Source organism: Melospiza georgiana, chromosome 1 (assembly GCF_028018845.1).
Source record: "Melospiza georgiana isolate bMelGeo1 chromosome 1, bMelGeo1.pri, whole genome shotgun sequence".
Classification (NCBI taxonomy): domain Eukaryota; kingdom Metazoa; phylum Chordata; class Aves; order Passeriformes; family Passerellidae; genus Melospiza; species Melospiza georgiana.
Window position 1 is genome coordinate 54267898 of NC_080430.1, and position 14568 is coordinate 54282465.

The 14568-nt window shown below is 43.3% G+C and overlaps 1 protein-coding gene across 2 annotated transcripts in view; it reads right to left on the bottom strand.

The window, feature by feature from the left end:
• Window positions 1-12674, bottom strand: part of CDK13 (cyclin dependent kinase 13) — a 44912-nt gene extending 32238 nt beyond the window's left edge. For both annotated transcript variants that reach the window (XM_058021297.1, XM_058021289.1), the window contains exons 1-2: window positions 11482-12674; window positions 1187-1792 (exon numbers count right to left, since the gene is read on the bottom strand). In XM_058021297.1, the coding sequence (XP_057877280.1) occupies window positions 1187-1792; window positions 11482-12674 (1799 nt within the window). The remainder of the gene's footprint in view (window positions 1-1186; window positions 1793-11481) is intronic.
• Between the last annotated feature and the right edge of the window lie 1894 nt (window positions 12675-14568).

A 14568-nucleotide genomic window follows, 5' to 3' on the forward strand; every position in this document is an offset into this window, starting at 1 on the left:
CCATTAAAATATAACAATAATAATAATATCAGAAGCAATCATCCAGCTTCGACATGAAATCTCATTTCATGTTGTTGCAATTAATACTTCAATGCCAGCAGTATTTAGTTAAACTACACAGACTAGTTTTTAGATAAAAGAGAAAATCTTGCTCACAGTATCAGGATTCCCATTTACCTGGAGAGGATGGCTTTGTCACAAATGTAAATGTAATTGTACGTGTGCTACACCATCATTACATTTGCTAGAGTTTAATGCTGAAGGGCAAGAAACGATTTCTTTCTTACAACTAAAAAATAATATATAATTATCTAATACTATATTAGGTTGCATTTATTTCCCAAGGCTTCTATGCAGCCTTAATGTTTAATACTTAAATTACCAGCAAACACAAGAGAAACATTTTCACCTCTAGCTAAAAATTTCTGTCTTACTCTTACTTGTGAAGTGAGTTCTTGCACACATGTGAAAGGCACGTAAGCACCTTCAGCAAAACAAAACAAAACAACCCCAAAAAACCCACAAATCACAGCAGAGATTCTGTCAGGAGTACAAACAGACTTATCATAGTCTAAATTCATATGACACTTGGACACAAAAATTGGTTTCTTCAATACAGACCAATTTTTACACTTAAAAATTAACACAAATGTCAAGCCAAGAACCTCACTTCCATTATACATACTCTAAATAATACTGATGTTTGAAACAAATTACACTAAAATAACACCCAACTATAAAACAATTGCCTTGCAAAGGGAAGATAATCTTTTCTTCAAACCCCAGCTAAATAATTTTTTCATATTGCTACTGAATTCAACTTTTCCCCAGAAGTAAGTGTAAGTTCACACCAAACTTGCAATCTTGAATCCTTCAATACATCCTTTCATTCATCCCAAAGCTATTATTACCAGTAATTTTTAAAACATTTCTTTACAAGACTTTTTACAGAAAGATCCTTCTTAGACCAAACTCTTCTTTTTTCAAGTACTAAAATTATTTTTAAGATCAAATTCCTCCAGTTCACTAATAGCCACCAGTCAAACAGCTGAAGAGCAAGAACAAATTAAATAATGCATTAGCCTGACCTGGCATATAGTTTTATATTTATTTTCCAAAGGAAACAACAACAACCATTATAAAAAGGAACAAACAATCCCAAAAGCAAATCTCTGTGACAACTCACCTATCCGTTTCTTTATCTTCAGGCAGCGTGGGAGGCAAAGGCAAGGGTGGTAGTGTGGAGGTTGGTAGTGCAACAATTCGATCCTTCTCCTTGGCTACTACACTTGGTGTACTTGGTTTGCTTTTCTCTTTTACAGGGACCGCTTGCTGCTTCACAACAGGCAATTTATTCTCTTTTACTGCTGCAGGCTTCTGTTTGGTAATTTTGTCTGCAATTAAATTATTTTCTGCTTTTGTTTCAGGAAGTGAGACCTTTGCTTTTGCCTTGTCATTTTTCACATTTGCACTACTGGTAGGAGAAGGCGTATGCTCGGTTTTGATTTTCTTCAGGTCTTTAACATTGTTCACTTGAGGTGCACTTGCAGCAGCATCAGTGTTTCCCTTAGTAGGTGTTGAAGTATTGGAAGCTTTTGCACTAGCTTTGGCTGCCTCAGCAGCTCTTGCTTTTTTGTTTTTGTTCAGCTCAGCAGCCAGGCTACTCTTCAAAGTCAATGTGCTAGGAGAAATACTCGAATGACGACTTCTGGATCTAGACAATCTGTGTCTGCTACGAGACCTGGAGTGCCTTGATGAATATGGACTTCTGCTTCGAGATTTTGCTGATCTCCTGTTGCAAAAAAGTAAAGATTTACCCAGGTAAAAAGAAGTCTATCTGCTTTCCCAGCACATCTACTTTTTTGACAAATTACATTTTTTAAATCAACTATTATCACCATGCTCATAGAATAAACAGAAGTCTATGAAATAGGAAAGACCATGCATTAAAAAAATAAAATTCTATAGTTAACCAATCAAGATTCTACACTCTCCTGTTAGAAGACATTAAAATTCTTATATGTAGTTTCTCATCTCACAGATCTGCAAAATACAACACTTGTACAAGGCAAGAAATGTTCTGCTCTCCTCACTACTTAAGAGACATTTTTCTCCTTAAAGAAAATCTCAATGTATGCACTTGTACAAACACCTTTAGCATATACAGTACTTGAGAAAAATTAAACTGAATACATAGTCAGAATTCAACAAAATGAAATTTAAATTACACAGGACAAAAGAAATCTAAGCAACACTGGTTTTAATTGTAGGAATGTCAGAATTTTCACTTCCATACATACCAAAATTCATTAACTGAGAAAAAAATGGAACACTAAATAAAAAAATTGAATACTAAAGGCTGCAATGTAGCCAACTGAAAGATGACTTTCCTTTTCTGAAATGTAATTGTACAACTTCAAAAAGAACCAAAACAAACAACCTCTCCAGCTCCCAAAAAGCCCAAGTACCCAACATTTGTTGCAGTTATTGACAGGCAAACATAACCCACAAATGTTGCTATAACTGCATCTGAATGCAGACACTAAGAGAAAGAAGAAAAAAAAATCAAAGCAACCACATAGCAATTATATGAAATAAAGTAAATTAAATGTAGGGGTTTCATCCAGTTTACCCTACCAAGAATAAAAAGGATATTCATCAGATTTACAAGTATTTTCTTGATTAAATTTTGATGGAAATCTATTTTGCTTATCATTTGGAGGAAAAAGCATACTCAGGATTAAAAACACCCAGTCCTCACCAGGTGAACAAAGAAAAAAGTATCAAGAAATATCAAAAATAAAACTTCCTGAAGATACAAGAATTTCAAAGTTCAAAAGATAGCACACCAATGTATGGAGGTTGCTAAAAGAAAAGGAAACAAAAAACCCAGACCAAACCAACAAAAAAAACGTAAGCCAATAAATAAACCAAAAGAATGCCAACTACAATCCCTACGATCAGGACTACCCATCCCACACCAAATTTAGTTTTACTAACAATTAATTCAGTTTTAATTATCAACACACAAAATTACATCACAATGCTTCAACTAAACAAATATTTAATCTAGTACAATAATGTTTATTTTGTGTACAATATTGACTAATTTCTAAATTTACACTCTTTTCCTTTTATAATGCAGGAACACTTACCCAATAAAAAGTCACTCAGATAAATCAAAAAGTGACTGAAACAATGTGTATGCACACTATATAGTATAGCACAAGCTTCAGATTTCTACAGGTGAAATTGATCCAAAGGGCTAGAGACTCAGGAAAGAAAAAAAAAAATCAAATCCCTGACGAAGATAACTCTTGGAAACTACCACAGGTCAATTATACACCAGGAAGCAGGTTTTATAGGATTTTCTGGCAGAGCAGGGTAATAATAACAGATAGCAAAAGTAATAATTATCCTAAAAGTTTTTTACACTTTAATTGAAAAAAGACTCACAATTCTCTTCTAACAATTTTCAACCAAAATCTAATGTTTGGTTTACTCAGTAAAGAGATATTAATGTTCATGTCTAATAAACACCAAATAAAATCATAATATTGGGCAAAAAAATTCCACTGAAAACTCTTTTCTTCATTATGAATCCTGCTGCTGAAGTAATTTTTCTCATTATTTTGAAGATCTAAGTGCTAAATCCCACAGAATATATTCAGAGGTTTGGCCAACCAGGAGTAAGACTAAAACGTACAAAGTTCCATTATACAAAGTTAAAAGAATGTAGCAGGAAGAAAAAGGGTCTAAAAAATACACACACTTCAAATGCTGTATCAGAGCTCTCTTCACACTGCTGTCTCATTTTGGGGAGGAATTACTGTAGATCTCAGACAGAGGTGTTAGTGCTGCAGGTCTGCACCCACCCTGGAATCAGCATCACTGCATTTCTCCAGCATCAAGCACAAGCTAAGAGTCCCCGTTAGTCCCAAACTGACTTCTATAAATGGTGCATCGTTTGCTAGGATGTCACTGACCTGTCTTGGAAAAAATTCCCTTGCACATCATGTTTATACATCAGCTATTTCAGACTGACTCTCTCCAATTACCTGTAGAACATAACCTCCATCCCAAGTACAACACCGCAACCTGTACTAAATTTAAAACATGCCCTAAAGGTCTCAAAATGAGCCTTACTTCATTCATAAGGATGATATGGGGTTTCTTGTACATTTTGATTGATACCTAACAAAGAAAGTAATCATGGAACCAACAAATACAGACGTAATTTCACATGCACTGGAAAAGAGAAGCAGCAGCCCAAAACAACACAGTTGGTGAGATACCGTGCCTGATTCTAAGACTGGTTCTGTTCCACTTCAGCACCAAAATAACCAGGTTTGCTTAGCTCACTGCTAAGGATAAAATGAAAAAAAATCTGTTCAAATCAATGACAACTAATCTCATCACCTGATTCAGCTGCCATAACTCAGTGAGGAAGTGGCAGTTTTGAAAACCTAGGGCAAAAACAACCTACACTTCTGTACTTCAAAAACAAGTAAGAATTGACAGCGGATTGATGTCTGTACTTTACCAATACCAGTCAAGAGAGTTTGGGCCATGGACATTAATTATGCAAGCTCAGCTGAAAAAAAAACCAACCAAACCCAGCCATCATCCATCATGGGTTTCACACTCCACATGACAACTGCACAACTTTTCCATGTCAGAACTGCATGCATGTGGAAGACAGCAGATGTGCATGCACACAAATAGTTAAGTTTCAGTCCCAGTACCTATTACAGCTCTTAACAGTGGATCAAAATGATAGCAGTCTAGTTATGAAATATGTTGACTGGTTATAACAGTGGTTATAACACTGCACTGGTTCAAGTTTTCAAAAAACTTTTCATTATTTATGGCAGAAAAACTATTATGTTACCTATATATGGTACCTTTAGCAGCCCAAAAGCCTTACCAAGAATCCCTTGCTGTACCTGAATCACTGAAGTAGACTCTAGAGAATACAGCAAAAGCATTAATTATTAATGCAAAAGCATTTTCAACCAAATTGACAAATCCTGAATTTTAAGTAAAAAGCATATTTGTCAAAGTGCTAGTTATTCAAGTTACAATGATAACACCTGCTGTTTTCATAAGCTTAATAGTGTTTCTAAACACTCAACTATCACTTTCTTTCATCTGTGTAGCTCAGAAGTCCCAAAAGACTAAACAAGTTATGTACAAGCTTTCACCTATAAAAATGTGTCCAAAAATATGGACACATTTACAACCTTGTCCTCAAAAGCTTATGCAGCACTCAGAGTGGAAAAATATTGCCTAATACATAATAAAATCAGCCAGCTCACTCTGTTCAGAGCTAACATTTGACATAAGAGATGAAGTCACAGAAGCATAGAAATGCACTCACCCAGCAGGCAGTGTCTGCCAGTTAATGGGACACTACCTAGTGAGACCCTGCAAAAACACCACGAGAGACATCTGAAGTACCAATCTTCCAGCAGGTCTCTATTGAATGTGTGTGCATGCATACACACACATGTACAAGGCCTGATCTGACATTTGACACCAACTGACTCAGATGTAGGCAGCAGCCTGCTTTTAACACAGTCAAAAGGAGCAAAAGAACGATGGCTGCAACTGCACGGACCTGCAATGCAAAAAGCAAATACATTGAATAATGCAATTCAAATTTCTCTTCCTGAAGGACGGAGAGATCAGGAAGTTTACTAAACCTAAAGGCCACATTTCACTAAAGGCCACATTTCACTCTCTTGAACTGAAGCACCAGCATGTGCTGTTAACACACAAGGGGAGAGGTTAATAAGAAGCCTAAGTTATTAAGAAGGTAACTTTCCTTCAATGCCTCTCCCTGATTGCACCTACAGGTTCTGCCCCATTTTAGAGCACCTTTGCCACTTAAGCCATTAATAGTCTTCTTTCAGCATCTTGAATTCACTTCACACGAGTGTAGATCCCTCCAGAGAGGACAACTGCCACACTTCATGACACTTGCAAAATCCTTTCTGAGCCATATACAGATGTCAGTGTGTTTTTATATATGGAGGGTGATGACAAAAAGAAAATAGAAAACTGATGTGCCTGGAGGCTATAAGTTTGCACAACTAGACTAGCTGCAAAGGGACATGGAAGAAATTACATTTTAGCTATAGCTATAAAATAAAAGGCAAAACAAACAAACAAGCAAAAACACTAATAATATATTCTGTACAAACCATATAGAAGAGATATATTTAAAGAAAGCCATAGAGGAAGAAGGCACTAGTAAGGAAGCCACTCTGAAACCAAACCTCCACTTTTCAGGCCAAGAAAAATAGTGCCCTCAAAGATGAAAGGGGAAAAAAACAAAGGTTGGTTTAGGTATCATGGTTCTGTCTTTCAATTTTTTGGTTTTGCCTAGTACCCAACATTTCATAAAACAAACAGCACTGTTTCTTTGCTTCATACAATGTACTTAGTCACTTTAGAAAAAACTGCTTAAGAAATCAAAACGTTTTGAATTACAGGTTTCAAAACTGTTACAATGTTTCTCCTTCCTGATAGGCAACATTTTATTGCACTTCACTGGATCACTAATAAATTTACTGACTAATTTAACAAAGAAAAAAAGTCTACTGATATAATATCACTTACATTCTCCAGCAGAAAATGAAAGAATTCCAAATAGTAGCTTAGAGTACTAACTTTTACTGTCTTGATATTTAAAACCCCAGAGGAAAGAAAACTGTTACCTACATCAGATTTCCAGGAATACATTTCATTCATTCAGCTTACATTGTTTTCCTTGCCATGCTACATTTTTAGGTGTTTCTTTCCATCCCTTTCACTACCCCCTCAATACAAAAAAAAGTTACATTTTATTGACAAATCAGTACAATCATGTCTTATCTTCTCATGTTTCTAAACTTGAAAACCTCTTTTCTTCTTCACTGCTTTAAGAGCAAGCTTAATCAATCATGCTGGTGGCCAGCTACATGTTGCCTAAGTGCAAACAATTTTGTAAGGGTCTGTGAGCTGAACAAGGGAACTAACTTTGTCCATCACTTTTAACAATGTGCAACACAAAGGGATTTATGAGAATACAAAGGGAAAATGAAGAAACCTAACAGTCCAAAGGAGGTTAAAACAAGCACTGTAGCCCAGCTCTTTCTTTAACCCACAGGTGATGCTGGACGACTGACTAAGCACTGCCATCCTTCCCTGCACAGCAAGTGTATTTGAGAAGAGACCCAAATTTAATCAACTGGCTTCACAACAGACCTTCCAAGACATTTACAACCCCCTGGTAACATCAACCACCCTGACAAAACACTTAAGCCCATACTACAGCTTTTCCATGTTGGTCTAGCAGGCAAACATATAGTTCATTTCTTTAAGCCATTACAGTAACAGTGTTCTTTCACTTGATACCTTATTCATTAATTTTATTTTCTCTAGCCCCTAGTTCAAGGTTACATTCTATGCAGCTCTGCAACCAACCTCCTACTCAGCTGCTTTGTACATGAAGACTACATAACCTGCCTCACTGATTCCAACTAAATGTAAGTCTTTGAAAGGGTCTCTAATACATACTGCAAAACTCTGAGCCAGGCTTTTATTTGTTTCTTGAACCTGCTTTAAACTCCTCTACTATCATATGAGAACTTGGTCTACAAAGAAATTAACCAGCAAAACGTCAAGTCAACTCAAAATTTGTGTTTGAACACATTTGAAGTTAAATTTTTCAAATGAATTTTTTTTTCAATTAAGGAAAGAAGCACCAGCAACAAGGAAAAAGGAAAGGCACATGAGCAAAACACAAAGGCAGCAATGCACACTGGAAAAATTAGCTACTCAAAACAGCGAAAACCTAGAGTGGTCCACTTAAAATTCTGCAAAATACAGTTTTACTAACCAAAATTAGACAGCTTTAACTCACCTTTTTTTTTTTTTAAATCTATCTTTACTAATCAAGGCGGGGGGGATCAAACTCTCTCTTAATCTTTAAAATTCAAAAGTAGTAGAATTACTGGAATTGAAGCCATTTTCCTATCAGTGTATGGCTCCACAGCTTCTCCATTTACTAGCTGAATATGTATTTTACTGTTTTCCCTGCACATGTGATTTTGCACATAAATGACCCATATTCTGCAGAACCTCACTACTACAGACTAGCAACCAATACAGACTGAGATTACTCCAGTACCAAAATAAAAATAAATCTTGTATCTTTTCTATAAGCAACATCTATGCACATAGTAGCACTATCTAGTAGTGCCCCACCCACTTACTTTTATCTAAGCAGATGGGTAGGTGTATCCAAATTTGGAAAAATGCAATTACTCATCTATAGTGCTAACTGATTTAAATGTGTGATCACATAACATATGACCAGACTCAAGTTAAAAAAAAGTTCTCTGGAAACTAGTTTAGCATGAAATTGTACAAAGCAAGAGACTGTGTCTGCTTCTTTCGTCAACCATGGGGTTTGGTTGAGAAGTTTTTATTTAATCCAGTCATTTTACCAGCAGAGAAATAAATACCTCATACTTTTGGAAAAATTTCCATTTTGAAAATATGCATGTGCTACTTTAGAACTGCTGTGTTATCCCATCTACAAGAAAATAAGAATAATACAAATCCACCAGCAGCAAGTAAAGTTTTGTCCAACAAGTGAATTCAGCTCAATCAGTTTATCCAAAACACAAACTTCCCCTGGTATTACAATGGAAAAAGTAATTAGTCTATCATTTAAAGAGTACTCTCCAAGTATGGAACACATATCCAGTGTCTTTGCTTCTCCTTAGAGCCCACAGCCAAACAACATCACCTAAAACCAGCTAAGTCAGTACTGCAATTCAAACCTCACAACAATGCGCTGCTGCTGCTTCAAACTAGCAAAGCTGACTTCACTTGTTTCCCTTCAGCTGTTTACTAGAAGTTTCTCCCTAAGCAGCTCAGACACTTAGATTAAAAAAATCACCATTAAACACACAGGCTTTCCAAGCATGCTAGAACTGCTTTGTAATCATTTTCTACATACCAAAATAACGGGGTAATTCACATAACATTAGAGAAGACACAAAACGAAAAGAGCAAAAAGACTTGCAGGCTGAAATACTCAGTCACATAAAAAGTCCCTGCTGTCTGGACATCATTACAGCTGGATACAAGCCCAGAATTAAGCCTTTAAGTCATCCAGATGAAGAACACAGGTGCTGTAAGAAGGCATTGCCTCCATGAAACTGTAATATTCTATCAAGTCTAAAGCCACTGTATCATTATCAAACAGGACAGCAAAATGTTCAGCATTTTGGCTGTAGTACTACACAGTCAAGCAAAAAGTGATTATGACATAGTTTTGGATGGTTAAAAAAAAGTATAAACCTCTACCTCTCTATTTCCCCCTGCCATTGCGATATACACGATGATCAACAGATGTATAGAAGGAAAAACCACTGGCTTTCATTTCTCCACAACAGGTAAACATTATTAACAATTGATCTTCACACTTTAAGGTCTCTTTTGTTTTCTATGAAAGTGACGTTTTTGCAATGAATGCCCCATTAGGACAGACCTTTGTTTCTACATATAGAAACCTCTCCTTTTCACTCAGCCATTCCAATTCCTCTCCTCAACACCTGACATTTGTCTGTAAGCAGTTAAAAACTGAACACAAATCACAATTCAACTGGAGGGAGGAAGAAAGGCAAGAAGTCACAAGGCTAACTTCTAGAAACAGATCTGCAGGCTCAAGAAAGCCTTACTCACTGCAGAGTGAATACCAAAATCAGGAGATTCCAACTTTTGTGCTTCAAATCACAGGCTCACTACCAACACAAAAAGAACACTCCTACAAAACTCTACTACAGCCCAATTAGTGCATACAGAACCCTGAACTTAACTGGGCTGTCAATCTGGCTGTTCCTAAATGCAAACCTCAAATGCATAATTCTGTGCATCATTATTAGCTTTCTTATTCCAGGATACAAGCAACTACAGAAAATAATCTGATTCCTAGGGCATTTAAATCAAACTATGCACATAATATTGCTGCTGTGCTATTCAGCAAATCATTTTGAAAGTGTATTTTAACCACTTGTAACAGAATCTCACAGAAGAACAGCACGATGTTTTCAGAGCAATTGCAGTGTTTTCTTCTTGGAACACCCTACTGCTTACAAAATTATTCCATACAACCACACCTTTAGACCATCACTGTTCTTATCCCACAGTGCTTTGGCTCTATCTCTCTGAACAAAGTAGGACACAGCTTTGTTACTTTGCTCTTTAAACAGCATTTGATGCACACCCAGGACAGCAGACTCCACCAAGAGGCCAATGAAACATGGAACAGCTTTAGCATGTTCCCTGGATACCCCACAGGACACCCCAAATGGTGACCTACACAAAGTGCTTATTAAAAACACCAGAGAACAGCTCTCAGACAAACCACCAGGTAATGCCTTGTAAACAAAACTCTTGCCAGTGGAACAACACATTGCTGGATACCTGTAAAACTGAAATCCACACATGAATTTAAGCAGCTCTACAAACAACAAGGCAATAGTAAGATTCCAATACAGGAAATAAAAATCTTCAGTTATAAACACATACTAAGCAAATACTTTTAAATTTCCAGTGTACTTTTCTGCAGGTTAAAATATTCTGAAGAGCTTTGATTCCTCAACATGGTTTGCATCTGATGAGAAAGATACAGCCCACACTTCCTCTCCACATAAAATTCAAAATCTCATGCAATGCTGACCTTTACACCCTGAGTTCCCACTAAAACTGAAGAAAAATTCTTTGCAAGCATGCATTAATTATATACACGTGCATAACATTACCAGGTAAAGAGCTTATATTTTTCATGTCTTATGTAAAGTACAAGACAATTTATCAAAACATGAGACTGACTCAATTTTCTAGCAAAACAGAAACCCCAAGTCCTTCTATAGACCTCTAAAAAAGAGCAAGAAAACACTTGTAAACACAAATTGCCTGTCAGCTGGTTTTCTCTTTAGATTAGCAGAAATTAAACCAAACCCAGATATATTCGATATGCATCCTATTTTACCCAAGAACAAAATACATAAAAATGTACCAGGACGTCTGTACTTTGTAAGCAAAGATTTAAAAATCAAAATTGGTCTTTTAGAAAACCTGTCCTCAAAGGAGCACCTTCTTTCAGTCACTCTCATTTGAAAACGTTCTCATACCTTTTAACATTTAAAAGCCTTTTTCCAGCCAGGTGGTCTCTCACGGAGAGAAACTAGCCACGAAGTGTTACAGGCACTGGCGTCTCCCTTTCTCCCCGAGAGACAGGACAGGAAGATCTCTGTACTTCTCCCTCTCCCCAGCTTTCCGGCAGCAAAAGGACAAGAGAGGGACTGCTGCTGGATGCAAACCTCTCCGGCCTCTCCTGCGTTCCTGCCACAGTCATTACTCCCCTCCTCCACACAGCGGGCCCCCAGCCCATCCCGCCTTCGCCCCCGGGCCCGGACTTACCGGATAACGGGGCTGTAGGGGCTTCGCGACCGGCGCCAGCTGCTGTAGGGGCTGGGCGACACATCCCCGCCGCGCTCGTACGAGCTGTGCCGGCTGTAGCTGGGGGACCGGCGTCGGCTGTAGGGGCTGAGCGGCGAGCGGGCGCCCACCGGGCTGAGCGACTTGCGGCTGCGCTGGCTCTGCGAGGAGCGGTGCAGAGGAGGGCTGTCATCCCGGCCGGGGCTGGGCGAGGAGCGCTGCCGCCGGTACGCCTTGGGCTCGAGCTTGTCGTCCCGGTAAGCTTTCGGAGGGTCCTTGTAGGCCGACGGAGGCTCTTTAGCCGCTTTAGTCCGGCTCCGGTGCGATTTGCTCTCCCGGTCTTTCCTGCTGCTGCTGGGCGAGGGGAGGGAGCCCTTTCTACGGCTGTCGCTGCCACCGCCGCTGCTGCTCTTGAGTCCCTCCCGGTCTTGGCTCCCGGTGTGGTTGTGGCGGCTGCGGGATTTGGAGGACGAGGAGGGCTCGGACGCCCCGCGGCCCGGTGCCGCCGTCCCCTCCTGCTGCGTCTTTTCCTCTCCCCGCCGGCGATGCTCTCGGTGCCGCTCCTTGGAGCGTCCGCTGCTGCCGCGGTGCTCCCGACGGGACCGGCCGCTTCGCTCCGCCTCGCCCCGCTGCCGCTGGGTCCCACCGCCCGAGGAGGAGGCCGGGCTGCCCCCGCCGCTGCCCCCGCCGGCCGCGCCGCCGCCCAACAGTCCCTCGGACTGGGAGCTCACGTCGTCGTACTCCTCCACCAGCGTGCTCAACCCGCCGCTACCGCGCCGCTTCTCCGCCTCCTGGGTGCCCCCGCCGCCGCCGCCGCGGCCCCGCCGCCGCTTGTGCCGGGAGCCCGAGCGCCGCTTGCCTCGCGGCCGCTTCCGCTCCCCGCCGTCCCCGCAACAGGAGGAGGCGCCGGTGGCCGCCAGGAAGAGCAGGGACTGCGGCGGCAGCGGCGGCTGCAGCAGCGGGGGCTGCAGAAGCGGCGGCTGCAGCAACGGGAACAGCAGCGGGTGCGGGGCCGGCGGCGGCGGCTGCGGCTGGGCCGCGAAGCGCTTCCGTCTCCGGTGGTGCAGCCGCTTCTTGTCGGCCGCCGCCTCCACCGCCGTGCTGCCGCCACCGCCGCTGCCCCAGCCCCGGCTGCCCCCGCTCCCGCCGGCCGCCGCGTCCGAGGTGCTCGGCATCGAGCTCGCTCACGGCCGAGGGCGCGGCCCAGGGAACCCGCCGCCACCGTCGCGCTCAGGGCGCCATGGGGACCCGGCGGCGCCGCGCACACGTACCGGGACGGACGCCCGCGGGCCGCGCCGGGGCCTCGCTCGCTCCCGCACCGCCCGCCTCACATGGGGCCGCACCAATACATACGGGGTCGGGCCGAGGCCGGGGCTGGGCGCGCTGCGCGATGCGGCGGCGGCGGAGCGGCACCGGCAGCGTCCCACAGGCCGGCGCGGCCTCTCCCGCAAAACGGAAGTGTCTCCTGGCGGCGGCGGCTCCTCCTCACTTCATTCTGGGCCGCGGGCGCCGCCGCGCAGGGACACGGGCACGGGGCGCGGGCCTCCTCCACTTCTTCCCTCAGCCGCTCCCGGCAGGGCGGCTGGGTCAGGCCAGGCCGGGCCGCCTCCGGGCGAAGTATCCGGGGCCCTCCGCGGCTCCGATCCCGGTGCTCCTGCCCGGCGGGTCCGCACGTGTCGGGGCCGCTCCCGCGCCGCCGGTGCCCAGGAGCGCTCTCGCGGCCTCAGCGCCGCCGCGCGCGGGTGACACACGCACCGGGGGGGGGACACGGACACGGCCCGGCGGCGCGCGGCGCATGCGCGACGCCGGAAGCGGGCGGGGGAGGGGGAACGCGCCCCGCCAATCGGGCCCGGCGCTGCCGCCCTCGCCCGCATGCCCGAGAGCCGCCCCGCTCTCGCGAGACTTCACCCGGCCCTTCCCCCCGTCCCCGCACCTCTCGCGGTAACTGCGCCGTGGGCCCCGCGGGCGGCGGCGGTTCCGCGCCAGGGGAGCAAAGATGGCGCCCGGCGCGGTGCGGGGAGCGCGAGCGAGGCCCGACCTCGGGGTGCTTGGCCCGCCGGGCACCCGCCTTGTCTCTCTCCCTGTGCTCTCTGCAGGCAACGGGCAGAAACTGGTACACAGGAAGTTCCGCCTGAACACGAGGAAGAAGTTCTCTACTGTGTGGGTGACCGAGCACCAAAATAGGCTGCCCAGAGAGGCTGTGGAGTGTCCCGCACTGGAGGTGCTCCACAGGCATCCGGACGCATTCCTGTGTGTGAGCTCTAGGATGGCCCCGCCTGGGCCGGGAGGACGGACCAGGTGACCCACTGTAGTGTGTGCCCACCTCGCCCGGTCTGGGAGCTGGAGCGGTGCGGGCGCCGCCTCTGGCTCTGGGTGGGGTTACACGAAAATCGCCGGTCCCCAGATGGTTTTCCTTGCTTTTATTGAACGTAGACCTTGGTCATCGACTGGGGGCGTGAGAGAAAACCTCTCCAGATAAAACACTTGCTACTTGTTACTCTGAAACAGTGAAGCCGCTTCTCTGCTTCATGAAAGTACTACTTTTTGTTTTTGTTTTTGTTTTTTTTTTTCTGTCTTACACTACTGAAACTAAGTACAACTAAGGAAACTGAGGCTATTTTAAGTTTCCCTCCAAGCTTTCTGATTTCATGCGCTAATGAAAGACTCAGAGGTTTTTTTTTTTTCCCTTTTTCCTGCCTACTCTGTGTTATGAATAAGAAGCTTGACTAGGCCAATATTCAAGCAGCAATCAATTTATCATTTAATATGGTAAAGTATGAGCAATACAGCGCTGGGTACAGTGGGGGAAGTTTTCCCTCCAACTGCATGCCGATAATTGATGGTTACAGGTATTTATAGGGGTACTCATCAGCTTTTTTCAGCAGTTTCTGTTTCCAATTTTTACTCATCAGCAATTTTTATTCCAAATTATTACATCACAATTCTATACACTATTGTGATTTTAACTTCTCAGGATGTATCTCAAAGGAGTATCCCCAGATGGTGATGGTCCAGTTTCCGAAAGAAGAAAGACGATTCCCATCTGGTGGAGTCCAGCTCCCCAGATGT